Raw genomic sequence first — 16,748 nt, 5'->3', positions numbered from 1 at the left:
ACGGACAGAGTAAGAAATAACTTGACCTCTCAGGTAGCATTTAAGAGTCTCCCATAGCAGAGAATATGAGACAGAATCATCCTGATTGAAGGACAAGAACTCCTCAATAGAGCCTGAAATAAATTCACAAAATTCTTTATCCGCCAGAAGGAGAGAGTTAAATCTCCAAAGTGGAGGGCTACGTTTATGGGTAGAAAGATGAACATCCAATAGCAGAGGAGACTGATCAGATATTACAATACCAGAATAGTCGGAAGAATTAACACATGAATTAAGAGTTCTGTCGATGAAAAAATAATCAATCCTGGAATAAGACTGGTGGACCTGAGAGAAGAATGAAAATTTTTTGATTGAAGGGTTGCGAAATCTCCATGGATCAACAAGATCATTCTGTTTCATAAAATCTGAGAATGTTTTAGACATAGATGATTGAGTCAAATTACGAGGACTAGATCGATCCAAAATTGGATCAAAAACACAATTCAGATCACCACCAAGGATAAGCAAATGTGTATTCAGAAAGGGGATGTTACTCAGCAATCTATTAGCGAATTCAGCATCATCAAAATTCGGGGCATATACATTTACCAACAAAACCTTTTTCTGCATTAGGGTACCAGCAACAATGATGTATCTACCGTTCCTATCAGCGACAACATTGGTCAAAGTGAATTGAACTTTCTTATTAATGAGAATGGCCACTCCTCTAGCCTTCGAATTAAAATTTGAGTGAAAGACCTGACCTACCCAAGGGCAATATAACCTATAATGATCCTTAATGCGAAGATGAGTCTCCTGTAAAAATGCTATGTCAGAATTTAGACGTTTCAAGTGAGTAAAAACCTTAGATCTCTTAACAGGGTTACCCATACCTCTGATATTCCAACTAATGAATCTAAGAGGCATACCTGACCCAGCAATGCTGGGGTCTATATTTCCATTAACCATTTACAAAAAGGAAGAGGAAAAAGACCAAACCAAAATGCCAGTGGCCATGAAGAGCCGAAATGGGACAGCCCCCCCCCAACCCAACCCTGAACACAAATACACCCCCAAGTCTCCACAGAACAGAACAAAGGAGACAGCAGTGTACCCCCAAAGTAGCAAAAATGATTCACCGAAGTGACTGGACTAATTGTTGTCTAAATAAAAATAAAAGCGAGAGAGGGAAAAATAACCTCTCACCAACTTCTCTACAGCATAACAGTGTGCGCGTAACAGTAAACATGTTTTTTTTTTTTAAAAAGGAAAAAAATAAAAAGGAAACCAACCAACCAAAAAAAGATCTCACAGTACAAAATATGACTTCCTCAGAAGGAGAACTTTCCAACAAATCACCGAACGTGCATAAAATTTAAAAAAACAAAAAACAAAAACAACATACATAAATAGATAAACAATTAAAACAAAAACAACCAAACAAAAAAATAAATAAATAAAAATTTAACAGAAACGAAAAACAACTCAGTCCTATGCAAATCAATGCAGCAAGCTTGGAGAAGATTGTGCCGGACTGGTCCGAAGTTCAAGAGTATATTATATGATCCAGTTTCAATAAATAACAATGAAAATAAAAGGAACCAGCACACCAACAGTACAATAACCAGCACAATGGCCTAAGAAAACAATGCACAGGTGGCGTTAAACCTAAGGAGAGCGTGAACCCTTAGCAGCATTACAGTATCAAACTGAGGAGCTAACGAGGCTCACCCAGAAATCAAAGTTTTGACATAATCACTGGCCTCCTCTGCCGAAACAAAGTCCTTCTCGACACCCTTATATGTGATGCGGAGTCGCGCTGGATGAAGCAGGCCATACCGAACACCGTCAATGCCACGGAGTTGCTGCCTGACCGTGTTGAATGCAGCACGAGCCCGTGCCACCCTGGCGGTGTAGTCGGGGAAGACTGAGATGGTCCGATCTCCAACTTTAATCTGTCGGCGTTCTCTAGCACGTCGTAAAATGTCGACACAGTCAGTGTGGTAATGAAACCTGCATACAATGGCTCGTGGACGGTCGCCAGGCTTAGGTGCGGGTTGGAGGGTCCTGTGCGAACGATCCAAAAGCGGCTCCTTCCCCAGATCAAATGCTTCTTTTAGCAAGGAAGCTACGGCGGCAGTGGTGCACGTGTCAGGGCCCTCCGGTACTCCCACTATCCTAACATTGTTGCGCCGCGATCTGGACTCCAAATCCTCACACTTACTTTCCAGCTTGGCTACATGAGCTGTGAGACCCTTGATAGTGTTTTTCATCTCAGCTATATCATCAGAGCAGACAGTAAGTGCGTGCTCCATCTCCTTCACCGTACCTTTTAGCTCAGACATGGTAGCGTCATTTGCAGCTTTATCGATCGCCAGCTGCGTCTTCACCGCCTGCAGGTCGAACTTAATGGTAGACAAAGCATCACCCAGAGTATCCTGAAGTTCCTTTTTAAAGATGTCGGCGATATCTTTCCTCAGCGAAGCCAGCAACTCGACCTTGAGAGCCTCAATATCAGGATTAGCTTGACATGTGGGGGGCTTTGCAGGAGACGACGGCTCACTCGAGGGTGTGGTCGCGGTTTGCAAACTAGGCCTCAGTTGTGTCTGAATAGTACTGCGGGTTTTAACATTTTTTGCTGCCATTTTACGCCGGCCCGAGTAAAACTTCTCAACAAGACAATCCACAAACCAAAACAGGACTGAAAATACGGCCAAAACGCGCGAATAAATAACAATTTAATCGAAATCGGCGGGAGCTCCCAGACTCGCGTCCTACTCCATCAAAGCTCAACCGGAAGTCCCCCTATTTTATTTATGTTTTACAGATTGATTTATTTTCTTATTAATTCTTAATTTGTTTATTCATTTTTCATATTTTGTGTTAAAAAATAAAAATAAAGAGATTTGAGAAGATTGGAATTTTTTAACCATGCCTTTCTTGTGGAAAACCTAATGCGGCCCAGCCTCACCCAGACTCTGCCTGCAGCGGCCCCCAGCTAAATTGAGTTTGAGACCTCTGTCCTACACCATAAATCAGTAAGAGAGGGTACGACCTCTCTCATGGCCCCAAGTGGTGTGTGCATGCCAGAGCACTCTGGAAGGCACACAGAGTCTTTACAGACTACTCAGGATCAAACCTCTATCATTATGCAATCGATTATACAACTCTAAGCATATATGAGTAAATATTTCTAAGCATAAATGACAATCAACAATATAAACCTTACAGCTGGTTTTAATAACAGAATTCATTTGTTTCTCAAACGAGAAAGAGCTATCGAGAAACACTCCTAAATCTTTAGTTCTTAACTTTTCCAGTGGGCCAAGGTCAACATTATCTGCTAATGCTAAATAGGCTGCCGTTATTAACTAATGCTAATTTGACATGAATTAGCATTATGCACTAATGCTAACACTTACTTTTTTAAAAAATGTGAGTAGCTAATGCTAACACTATTTCCCTTAACTTTATAACAATGTGAACGGCTAATGCTAACACTCTTTTTCCTAGCATTATAACATCTGAGCTGCTAATGCTAAGTAGGCTGCCATTAGCACCTACGTCTAATTTAAGGCAAATACGCATTAGAACCTAATGCTCATATCGTTTTCCTTTGCTTTATAACAATGTGAGCAGCTACTGCTAAATAGCATTAGCTAATAACAGCAGTCTAATTTAATGCAAGTTAGCCTCATTTGCATTACAACGATGTGAGGAGTTAACGCTAAGTATGCTGCCATTAGTGGCTAATTCTAATTAGGGGTGAATAAATATTACCAGCTAATGCTAATATCGTATTCTCTTCCCTTTTAACAATGTGAGCAGCTAGTGCTAGGTAGGCTGATGCTAGCAGCTAATGCTAAAGCTAATTTAATGTGAATTAGCATCACATTAGTGAGGAGTTAATGCTAAGTAGACTGCCATTAGCAGGTAATGCTAATTTTAGGTGAATAGGAATTGGCAGATAATGCTAATACCATATTTTCTTGCTTTATAACAATGTGACCAGCTAATGCTATGTAGGTTGCCGTTATTAGCTAATACTAATTTGAGGTGAATTAGCATTATCCCCTTATGCTAACAATGTTTTTTCTTACTTTTTAACAATACAAGTAGCTAATGTGAACACTTTTTTTTTTTATTGAATTCTAATTTTTCCCTTGCGATGTGAAGAGTTAATGCTAAATAGGATGCCATTAGTGGCTAATTCTAATTTTAGATGAGAAAGCATTAGAAGCTAATGCTAATACCATATTTTCTTGCTTTATATCAATATTAGTAGGTAATGCTAAGTACGTAGCCATTATTAGCTAATGCTAATTTAGGTGAATTAGCATTATCCACTAATGCTAACACTGTTTTTGCCAACTCTTTTCCCTTGCATTATAACAATATGAGCAGCTAATGCTAAGAAGGCTGCCATTATTAGGTAACACACAATTATGTGTGTTAGCATTATCCGCTGCTGCTAGCAATGTTTTATCTTACCTTTTAACAATATCAGCAGCTAATGCTAACACTACTTTAATTTCAGTTAAACCTACTTAGCATTAATTAACTTCATTTAGCATTAAGAAGTTTTTGCTATAGGCTACCATTAGTGGCTAATGCTAATTTTAGGTAAATAGAAATTGGCAGCTAATGCTAATACCATATTTTCTTGCCTTATAACAATGTGACCAGCTAATGCTAAGCAGGTGCCATTATTAGCTAATACTAATTTGAGATGAATTAGCATTATCCGCTTATGCTAACAATGTTTTTTCTTACTTTTTAACAATACGCCATTAGTGGCTAATTCTAATTTTAGATGAAAAAGGATTAACAGCTAATGCTCATACTGTTTGCTTTGTAAGAATGACAGCAGCTAATGATATGAAGTCTACCGTTATTAACTAATGCTAATTTGATGAGAATTAGCATTATCCGATAATGGTAACTCTTTTCCCCTGCATTATAACAATGTCAGGAGTTAATGCTAAGTAGACTGCCATTAGGGGCTAACTCTAATTAGGGGTGAATAATTATTAGCAGCTAATACTAATACCGTTTTCTCTTTTTCCTTATAACAACTTGAGCAGCTAATGCTAATTTGATGCGAATTAGCATTATATTAGTGAGCAGTTAATGCTAAGTAGGCTGCCATTATTAACTAATACTACGTTGACGTGAATTAGCATTATGCGCTACTGCTAATACTGTTTTCTCTTACTTATTAAAAATGATAGTAGCTAATACTAATACTCTTTTCCGTTGGGTAACAACAAAGTGAGGAATTAATGCTAAGTTGGCTGCTTTTAGCGGCTTATTCTAATTAGGGGTGAATAATTATTAGCAGCAAATGCTAATACCGTTTTCTCTTTCCTTATAACAATATGAGCAGTTAATGCTAATTTGATGTAAATTAGCATTATATTAGTGAGGAGTTAATGCTAAGTAGGCTGCCATTAGCAGCTAAAGGTAATTTGAGGTGAATAAGCACTAGTAGCTAATGCCAATACCCTTTTCTCTTGTGTTATAATGATGTGAAACGTTAATATTGTTCTCGAACAACAGAATGAGAATGAAATATTGATTCTAACAGGGCCCATAAACAGCATTAGCTTAGCAGCATTAGCTTATCAGAGTCTCCATCATGGTCACACAAATCCTTAGCGGAGCAAAGTGGCCTACTTAGCAATAGCTGCTGTAGAAAGCAAAGGGAAAACAGTATTAGCATTAGCTGCTAAATGTGCACTTGAGAACAAATCTATTGTGAATTCAGCCGTGAATGTAGTGTTTCCAGTAAGCTTCCATTTCCAAATGTTAGCTGCTCCTGTCTGCCTCTTTGTCACACACACAGACTGAAATGATTCACAGCCTTGTTTCATCCTTCTGTCAGTGTCACTGACTGTCACTGTGACTGTGGACATACAGCATGGGAAACACACACATGGCTGATACTTGTATCTAAAGTTACAAAATGTTGTCTCTGTCCAAATATTACCTAACTGTAAGTCTACTTTTAATGAAACTCTCAACATGACTTATCAGTTATCATTAATGTTCCTGCAAACAGACTCCTTGAAGACCCCCTACATAAATATCCATGTACTATCCAGCTAGACTAGTGTGTCTGTCCCTGAAAATATTCCTGCATGTGTGATTGTTCATGTCTCATCTGCAGGAAACAAACAGGAAGTGAGTGAAAGACACAGGAAATGATTCCAGCTCTTCCTCCTATATCAGACATTCTCTCCATACCTGAGAGTGTCCAGTCTCCAGCCTGGATCCTTCAGTCCAGCCGACAGAAGCTTCATTCCTGAGAGACCTGGATGATTGTAGCTCAGGTCCAGCTCTCTCAGATGGGAGGGGTTGGAGGTCAGAGCTGAGGCCAGAGAAGTACAGCCTTCCTCTGTGATCAGACAGCCTGACAGACTGCAGACACACAAAACAACAATCCATCTGTTATCCATCTCTATAGCAGCATAACTAAGTGATGGTTCAGGGTCACCTGATCCAGCTCTAACTATAAGTTTTATCAAAAAGGAAAGTTTGAAGCTGATCGTCAAAGTAGAGAGGGTGTCTGTCTCCTGAACTCAAACTGGGAGCTGCTTCCACACCCAGTCCAACATAGCCAGGCTTTCTTTGCTGCTTTGACAAAACCTCAAATCCCAGTCAGAGATGGTGAGCATCATCACAGTGATGATCATTTCTCTGTTAACCCAGGCTTTCTGCTTCAGGATCTGTGCACGCTCACAGAACAAGGAGACCTTTAAACATCATTTCACTAAATGGATGGACTGAGCTCAGCCTACAGATGAACTGGATAAATAAAGATTTGACCTCAGTGTGCTCAGTGTTCCTGTCTATTCCTAACATATTCCTAACATGATAGCTGCACTTTAGAGCTCTAAAACTGGAACTGACACATATTTAAACTCCACATGTTACTCAGTACATTCAGTTCTGACACTCGCCCACAGTCCAACAAAGGAAACATGGAGATCACATCAGTTTGTCACCAAAGTCTAATTATTCCAGAGGGCAGTGTTGATACAACTAAAGTTATTTTTAAGCAAAGTTGAGTTTTTTATTGTCGCAGTACTTCATGTCTGAAGTATCACTTAAATGCATTACACGCTGTTGATGGCAGCAAACAAACCACCCAAACAAACAGAGGTGGGAGGCTTGGGCAGACTACGTAGGATCAGCTTGTGGGAGGAGTCAGGATAAAACCAAAGAAAGACAAGCTAACAAACACCACAGTGAAGTGAGTAGCTACAAACTGCAGGCCGATTAGTGTTGTTGAAGAAGTCGGTCTGAGGAACGTTCTTAGGATCAACAAATGACCGCATGTATGAGCCTCCCTCAAGACACACCATCACAAGAAGAACACATGAGCTGTAGAAAAAGGAGAGACTATGAAAGCCACGGCGTTACAACGTGCACCAGCTGTTGGTCTCTCTGTAGACCTGGGAGTTATAGTACATGATATTAATGAAGACTGGGAGCTGCATTCTATAGCAAACAATTTGTTATGAGGTAATCAGCTGATCTTACTTTAACCGGAAGCCCTTCACAATAATTGCAAAGCCTTTATTTTGTCCAACTACCATCAGTTCGTCTGTACTGATGGTAACTTAAAGTCACACTAATGCAGTTTAGTTTGTATAGTGTAAGTAGTAGAAGTATACTACAGTACTCTGATCACTGATAGGATAGATTTATGTAGATATACACCTTTGTGTTTAACATTACTGCATTATAGTACTGTGATCTTTGACCTTATATATGGTTATGTTAGCTATACTGACGTATGCATATAACTGGATATGTATCTTATCTATTCATCTTATTTGTCATGTATTTGTATTGTGTACTTCCTTTTTGTAAGAAACCACACACGTGATCACAGCCGCAAGAATCAATCAGTGAAAGAATAAAGTGCCTCAAACCAAACCTTAAGCTCCTTATTCCACACGCTGGGCCTTCAGTGGTGCTCTGGCTGACACACCAGAGTGACTGGAGTGCTAAAGAGTGAATCGGACACACCAGTGTAATCCCTGATATCTCCACTACATTTAATCGTCCTTCAGCCTGTGGCTGCAGTTAGCTGGTCTGCTAGTTAGCTGGTGTGCTAGTTAGCCGGTGTGCTATTTAGCCGGTTCGCTAGTCAGCTGGTGTGCTAGTTAGCTGGTATGCTAGTTAGCCGGTTCGCTAGTCGGCTGGTGTACTAGTTAGCCAGTGTGCTAGTTAGCCGGTTCGCTAGTTAGCTGGTCTGCTACTTAGCTGGTTTGCTAGATAGCCGGTGTGCTAGTTAGCTGGTGTGCTAATTAGCAGAAATGTGACTTTACAGCTCGGCCTCACTCACTGACATTAGTCAGATATGACTGAATCTATATCACACTTAAAGCTTTCTGTAAATGAAAGGCTCAGTGAAAACGAGGCACTTCAGTCAATTTTAAAACACACACTCTGAATATAACCTGATCCAGACCAGGTTATAGGTTCAGCATCAGTAACCACGGTGATGTAGCCAGGTAAACACTTATGCATTTATGCTCACAATCACTCCAGTTAACCCAGCATGCATGTTTTTGGACTGTGGGAGGAAGCAGAGAACCTGAAGACAACCTACACAGGCCACACTATCACCCTTATTTACAGAATTATAATTTAATTGGGTGATAAAGTAAAGAAAATAAATATTTTAATAAAAAAATATTCTTAAATGAACTATTATTCAAGTAAGTAAGTAGAATATATTTATATAGCACATAATCTCGTTTGTATAGAAATGTCTTCATCTGCTTTTTCAAAGAGTCAGTGGAGTCTAGACAGCATAAAGATAACAGCAGGGAGTTCCACAGCCTCGGTGCCTGAAAAGCTCGATCCCCACGTGTGTTGAACCGAGTCTGTGGGACCAATAGTGACCTCTGACCTAAAGACCTAAGTGCTCGGTATGAAGCATGAGGTTTCAACAGGTCAGAGATGCACTGAGGAGCTTCACCATGTACAGCTCTAAAAGTTATGAGTATAATGTTAAAATGAACCCTAACATTTAGTGGCAACCAATGAAGAGAAGCCAAAACTGGAGTAATGTGTGACCTCTTGTTTGTGCCAGTTAAAAGTCTCGCCGCAGCATTCTGTACAGTGTGAAGCTCCAGAGCTGATTTGTTGAGACAAGTAAAAAGACCATTACAATACTCCAAGTGAGTAGAGATAAAAGCATGAAGAATCATCTCAAGTTCTGCCTTTGACACCAGTCTGAGTTTAGAAATGTTTCTTGGATGATAAAAACAGTTTTGAAACAGTTGTTTAGAGAGTTTCTCAAGCAACATTGAACTGTCGAAAATAACACCTAAGTTTCTGAGACTCGATTTAATGGAAGGACCTAAAAACTGATCTGCTGCCTAATTTCTGAAGACATGTGATCAGGAGCAATGATCAAAGTTTCTGTTTATCCGTATTAAACTGGAGAAAGTTGAAGTTTCACAATTATTTGATTCCTGAAAGACAATTATTTAAACAAGAAAATGTATCAAACTGAGAATCTTTGAAAGAACAGTATAACTTAATGTCTGAATGTCATCAGCGTAGAGATGATAAGAAATATTATTGTAATATCTGATAATTTGGCCTAGAGCAGGGGTGGGGAACTCCAGGCCTCGAGGGCCGGTGTCCTGCAGGTTTTAGGTCTAACCCTGGGTCAGCACACCTGAATCAAATTCATTACCAGGCCTCTGGAGAACCTCAGGACGTGTTGAGGAGGAATTTAACCATTTAAATCAGATGTGATGGATCAAGGAAACATCTAAAAACTGCAGGACACCAGCCCTCGAGGCCTGGCGTTTGTCACCTGTGGCCTAGAGGACGTATATAAACCAAAAAGAGAATCGGGCCTAAAACAGATCCTTGAGGTACCCCAGAAGGCAGAACGGATGTTTCAGACAACACATGATTCATACAGACAGTCAAAGATCTCTCAGATACAGTAGATACGACAAACCATTTTAAAGCAACACCAGTAATCCTGAACAAGTCCTTCAGCCTATTTATCATGATGCTGTGATCAACAGTATCAAAAGCAGAGGAGACATCCAACTCAGTGCACTCTCCAGAGTCTGCTGCCATCAGAATGTCACCACACACTTTAAGTTAAGCCATCTCAGTGGAGGACAGTTTACAGAAACCAGACTGGAAAATGTCCAGAACACTGTTTTTCTCCAGAAAGTCGTTAAGTTGTTCTGCAACTGTTTTTTCCACGTTCGTTCAATGATTCATTACAATCAGATTTAGTATAGACTGGTACACGAGGAATATCAGGAGAGACAATTTTCATAATTGTATCAAACAATACTTTGGTTCTTTTCTGAAGCCATTAGATTTGAAAACTATTCAGTTCCAGCTTTTTTATCATGTTGTTAAGTGAGGATATTGATTCCTTGAGATGTACTCGATGAACCTCAAGCTTGGAAGCCTTCCATAAACGTTCTAACTTGACAGAATATCTCTTGAAATTTTGAGTATTTTCATTTATCCAGGGATAGAAATTTGAAGAATGGACAACACTTTGCTTCAGAGGTGCCGCTGTGTCTAAATAAAATGGACAAAGTGTTGTCTCCAGGAGTTTAGCTGATTTAGAGTGGCCAGGTACGGTGGGGTGTGCTCCGGTTAAAGAACACGGAGGCAGACTTCCAAATTCAGGTGATTTATTCGGTCTGTAGTGAGGATACAGTCATCTGACCTAAACCCAGTGGAGATGGTTTGGGATCAGTGTTGGGCAAGTGACTTTGAACAAGTAATTATAGTTAGTAGTTACCAAGAAGTAACTAGTAACTATTAGAGATGGACCGATCCGATATTACGTATCGGTATCGGTCCGATACTGACCTAAATTACTGGATCGGATATCGGAGAAAAATAAAAAATGTAATCCGATCCATTAAATATCACGAAAGCACCTCACAAAACTTGCAACACGCCGTAACTCACCTCAGAACGTTAGCACGTCGGAGCAGTATGCATCACGTGATAGAGCGGCTGTGGCATGTGGGACCTGTCGGTGGTCTGGATAGCATTTGGAGCTTCGCTAGCAACCCGGCATTTCATCTCCGACAAAGTTATCCCGAGAGAAGTAAAGCAAGTGTGTAAGTCCATCTCTGAATGTTTGTAAAGCATTCCTGCGTTAAGCTTAACAAACGACTGCCTCTTCTTGCTGCTACTTCAATCATGAAACTGCTTAATGATCAGCTGATCGGCTTTTCTGTCGCGAGTCCGTCTCTCTTGTTTGTTTTTGGCCCACTTTGCACCAGAAAGAGGAAACCAGCGGCTGAACAACAGCAGCACGTTTAAGCTTGATAAGCTGTTGTTACAATTTATTTAATATTACTTTCTACACCAGGATCTTTTTCTACGTAGCTGACGCTGGTAACTGTGCAGGGGCGGATCTAGCAAAGTTTAGTCAGGGGGGGCGATAGGGCATTAACAGGGAAAAGGGGGCACAAAGACATACTTTTCTTTCTTATTCTCATTTAAAATGTCGAGCTTTTAATAAATAATTATCTGACACCCAAAGTTTTAATTTGATGTAAAAGGAATAGCAGTCAATTACTGTATATAGTGACTATTAACTCTAATATATATACCCTAGTAAGCTATAGTACTTTTTCCTTTGGGAAGGTACCATCTGTGCAGTCTGCAATTTTGTTGAAGAAAGATGTTGAATCTATTTAATATTTCTTGAAAAATAATTGATTTCTGTGCATTTTTTTTCACACTGCATCAAATTAAGGTTGATTACGTCGATTAAGCATCATGAGGTGGCGCGTGAGGGGTGGTTCCCTATTTTTTATTTATTTATTTTTGTTGTTGCTGGGAGTTGGAACCCTATTAGTTAGGTTGCTTAATATTTACGCTAAGTACTCTTTAAAATACCAGAATAGGGAGGATGGTGTAGGTTTAAGTTTATTAGATTGATCAGTATTGCTGAACTATGAAATATTTTTTTTTTGCATACAGGTATAACAGAATAGCTTTAGTGTAGTTGTTGTTTTAAACTTTAGTATGAACTTATACAAAATGCAGCAAGATATTTAAAAAAACAGTTTTGTTGATTAAAAAAACACTATATCGGATTCATATCGGTATCGGCAGATATCCAAATTTATGATATCCGTATCGGACATAAAAAAGTGGTATCGTGCCATCTCTAGTAACTATACTACTAACTATAGTTAACTCTACGTAGTTACTTAGAGTTAAAATATTGTAAGTCAGTTACTAAAAGTAATTAATTACTTGAAAAGTAACTATTGCGTTACTTTAAAAAAAATGTTCAACCCTCTGGGGTCCAGGGTATAATTGGCCATTTTTAACTACTTTTGATTTGACCTCTATATTCCACCTTTAAAAACTATTTACTTTGCCTGTTTGGTATCATTCTTTTCAGCACAACCTCACGTGTCTGAATTTACAGTTATGTTTTCATTTTGACATACTGTATTAACACAATTGACCTAAAATCAGACAAAAAACAATATGAGTAGAAAAAGTTATATTTTTTACTGTTACAACCACAAACATGTTTAATAAATCATTAACTTGAAATCTAATAATTTTAATATTTTAATAATATTTTAATAATAATAATAATAATAATAATAATAATAATAATAATAATAATAATAATAATGGATTGCATTTATATAGCGCTTTTCGGGCCTTAAAGTGCTTTACAATGCCACTATTCATTCACTCTCACATTCACACACTGGTGGAGGCAGCTACAGTTGTAGCCACAGCTGCCCTGGGGCAGACTGACAGAAGCGAGGCTGCCATATCGCACCATCGGCCCCTCTGGCCATCACCAGTAGGCGCTAGGTGAAGTGTCTTGCCCAAAGACACAATGACCGAGACTGTCCGAGCCGGGGCTCGAACCGGCAACCTTCCGGTTACAAGACGAACACCCTTAAAATCCTATACACAAGGTTTGCAAACAACCATTTTGTTATTTGTAACAATTTACCTTTTACCTTGATTTTTTAAAAATAACTATTTCAAACTATTTACAGAACAATCAGCTGTTCTGCATTAAATAAGATGCCACAAATTATTTGTGCCACTCCAAAAAAATAATTTCTGTCCACCATAAAGGAGAACATCACAGCCTGATACCTGCAGGTCTGACAGCAGCAGGTGTATCACTGCTGTTTCTACCTGGAGACACCGTTTACACTGTAATCTGCATTTGCTGGTTTTGTGGCAGCACCTGTAACAATTCCATTCAATTCAACTCTATTTATATAGTGCCAAATCACAACAGTCGCCTCAGGGCACTTAACATTCAGCAATTGCCTCATTGTTCTGACAGACAACATAAAACTATCCACTACACTACACACTAACTTTTTTTGTTCTTTTTTCCCCTACACACTAACTACACAACACAACATACTATGCACACACTCCAAATACGCTAAACGTCACAAATCTCTCACATCTCACACCGTCACTCCTAAAACTTCCCCCTCTTCCTAAACAACCAAATGTCATGTTGCTATATCATTTTTTTGATTGGTCGACATGGTTCATTTTTCCACCAACAGGAAAGGGATGATTTGGGTTTTTTTTGCTCATAAGCAGAGAGTGCTTGCTGTGCTGTCCTTAGACAGTAAAAGTGACGAAACTATTGAGGAAAAAAACGCTGCGTATATATTGTTTATCATGACTCTGGTTTTATGTGACCTATCAACACAATTTAAAAACTGGTATATGTCACCTTGTTGCTTTGTAATCTTGAAGTGGTCATGTGATTGGCTTACCATGAATACTTTATTCTTCCTCAGCCAAACAGCAGCACTCATGCGATTGTTTTGCCCCCTTAGCTCCAGGTGTTGTGCCAAAAAGTGATCGTCTGCCAGAAAGTGATCGCTGTCCGCGGGAGTGCATGCAGCTGCTTAACCCTTTAAAGCCGGTCAGAGTGGGCACACTCTGTTTTGCGTAACATAATATTCCAGAAACACGCTTTGCCGATCCGATCAGCTGTTTGTAACACTTCCTACTTTGGAATTGACATCAGCGTGAACTATCGCATATCCGCCATGACCTGCCCAAAACCGGAAGTGATGTCATTTTTGCAGAAATGTATTTTTTACCATCATGGCCTCATAACCCTATACTAGTGTTTTTTAAAGTTATGTTTGACTTTCTGACTTTCTGTGTTGTTTCTGGGATGCTTAGGACTCATATTGCACTGCTGGAAATAGTTTATTTTGATGCATATGCTGCTTTTTTGCAAATTTGCACTATAATATTTATTTTCGTTTTTCCTGCAGTGTATAGAAATTAGTGTATTTCAAAAATAAAACTATGAAGACACTCAAAATAAATTTCATGTGGTGGGAAACTATTTTGTGCAACTTTTTTGTATTTACAGTTTTGAGGGATAAGCCTCTTAAATTTCTCTAACTAGAAATATATGTTAAAAAACAAAAACGATTTTCAATTTTTTTTTAGTTTATTGCACTTTTTGCAATTTATGTAATTTCTATGCACTTAATGCATGCATATTATTAAAATTTAGGCTGTAATGGTTGTATTGATGTAGAGCAACTTGAAATGCTCCCAAAAATGGCTCCACAGCATGTAAAAATATAATATAAGCTGTGGCGGACTTGGTTCTATGGTAAGTCTTAAAGGGTTAAAGCTGTAGCGCCCAGATTACTTATAGCTACTTCCATGCAGCTGATATAAGATTGGTTGTTGAAAAATAGTAACGCAACCGCACCGAATCCAATTCAGGATTTTGATTTCCATCACACTTCCACTGGATGCCCAGCTGCTCTCCTATTATGTGATTATCATCAACACAGAACTGGAGGATAAGACCGCGGTTCTGGGGGTTGGGAAGCTCATCTTGTAACCAGAAGGTTGCCAGTAGGATCTCTCTGTCTTGGTCGTTGTGTTCTTGGAACACAAGACACTTCAGTATGTAGTTAGTACCGGGCGACTCCCCTCCCCCACATCGGCACCAGAACCCTGTATTATCTACAGGGTAAGACTGCCTGTTTTATCAAACTATGGCCATTACTACTGTGATCATTTGCAGCCCAGTGTGCCGCTCTCTCTGCTGGGATGAACCACTGGAGCTCACCCAGTCATCCCTTTCTTTCTCTCAAGAAGAAGTGAAATAAATGTATGTATTATGTTACGAGTCTAATATTCTTTAAATCAAACTGTAATGAATAAATGAAGCAAGAAGATTTGGTGGCTCCAAGTGTTGTAGAAGAAAAGATAAACATCTCATTTTGAGAAATCAGCCTTTAAAATTAAGTACTGTGAATAAAAAACTAACAGCAAACCAATCGGTAGTCGCCAATTACTTTTGAAAGTAATTCAGAGTCCAATTATCCACTCAAATGTAAATAAAAGTTCACTTGACAGCTGTATAAAGGTTACCTGTTTATACAATAATATAAGTCACATTTCAAATGATCATCTGTTGAAAAGTTTGAATCCTGACCTGAGAGTTTCCACTGCACACTGTGAACTCTTTAGTCCAGCGGACAGAAGCTTCACTCCTGAATCCTGCAGGTCAGAGTTACTCAGGTCCAGCTCTCTCAGACTGGAGGACTGGGAGCTGAGGACTGAGGACAGAGCTTCACAGCTTCTCTCTGACAGGTTACAGCCACTCAGTCTGAAAAATAAAAGACAGTCATACAACAAATACTCATGTAGAGTTTGTTAATACATTTCACAACATTAAATCTTGACTTTCTATTTTTAGAGGAAACATAAACATACTAAGAAACAACATCATATGTATGAACTTAAATAATTGAATAATTCTAACAACAAACTGTTTTCTGATCTGACCTCAGAGTATTCAGTTTACAGTTTAAACGTTGTAGTCCAGCAGACAGAAGCTTCACTCCTGAATCCTGTAGCATTCTGATACTCAGGTCCAGCTCTGTCAGACTAGAGGACTGCGAGGTGAGAACTGAGGACAGAGCTTCACAGTTTTCCTCTGAGAGTTCACAGATGTTAAGTCTGAAGATAAAAACATGAATAAAGATTGTTGTTAAAGTGTAATCAGGGTGCAATAGCTTATTGTCTTGTGCTGAGCAGGTTAGTATAAGTTCACTTTAACTTATAAATGAATAAAAATGCTATGGAACAAGGATAACTGGATAAAGTTTACCTTTACTGGTTAAATTATTGATTATTTTTGTTAGTTGATATAAACAAAACCAAACATCAAACATATAAACAAACAGAACTAAACAGAATACAAATTGATCTGACCTCAGAATATTCAGTTTGGCGTGTGGACTCTCCACTGCAGCAGACAGAAGCTTTACTGCTGAAGCTTTCAGGCTGTTGGTACTCAGGTCCAGCTCTCTCAGACTACAGGACTGGGAGCTGACCACTGACAACAAATTTTCACAGCCTTCCTCTGAGATGTTACAGCTGCTCAGTCTGGGAGAGAAAGGGAAAAAACAAAACAAAACAAAAAATATATGTGATCAAATGAAATTTGTTTATATGTTAAACCTTTTAAAAAAAACAAAAAAAACCAACCTATGACACTATGAGTGCTACCAGTCCAGTGCACACGATTGGTACCTTGATGGTACCTTGCTCAGGGGTACCATCAAGGTAGCTGTTCGGTGGATTCGACCCCTGACCTTATGATCATGGGGCGACCACTCTACCTACTGAGCTAATAATTCTGTGTACACTGTCATACAATATTAACTAAAACAATTATTTTAGAAAATCTT

The 16,748-nt window shown here is 39.0% G+C and overlaps 1 protein-coding gene across 1 annotated transcript in view; it reads right to left on the bottom strand.

Moving 5' to 3' along the window:
* Positions 1-16,748, bottom strand: part of LOC309703020 (NACHT, LRR and PYD domains-containing protein 3-like) — a 198,082-nt gene that overhangs the window by 11,416 nt on the left and 169,918 nt on the right. The window contains exons 9-12 of the mRNA XM_082527729.1: positions 16,270-16,439; positions 15,897-16,014; positions 15,488-15,657; positions 6,226-6,399 (exon numbers count right to left, since the gene is read on the bottom strand). Of these exons, the coding sequence (XP_082383855.1) occupies positions 6,226-6,399; positions 15,488-15,657; positions 15,897-16,014; positions 16,270-16,439 (632 nt within the window). The remainder of the gene's footprint in view (positions 1-6,225; positions 6,400-15,487; positions 15,658-15,896; positions 16,015-16,269; positions 16,440-16,748) is intronic.

This window comes from Aulonocara stuartgranti, assembly GCF_965226115.1.
Source record: "Aulonocara stuartgranti genome assembly, chromosome: 3".
Classification (NCBI taxonomy): domain Eukaryota; kingdom Metazoa; phylum Chordata; class Actinopteri; order Cichliformes; family Cichlidae; genus Aulonocara; species Aulonocara stuartgranti.
This window is presented reverse-complemented; position numbering and strand designations above follow the sequence as displayed.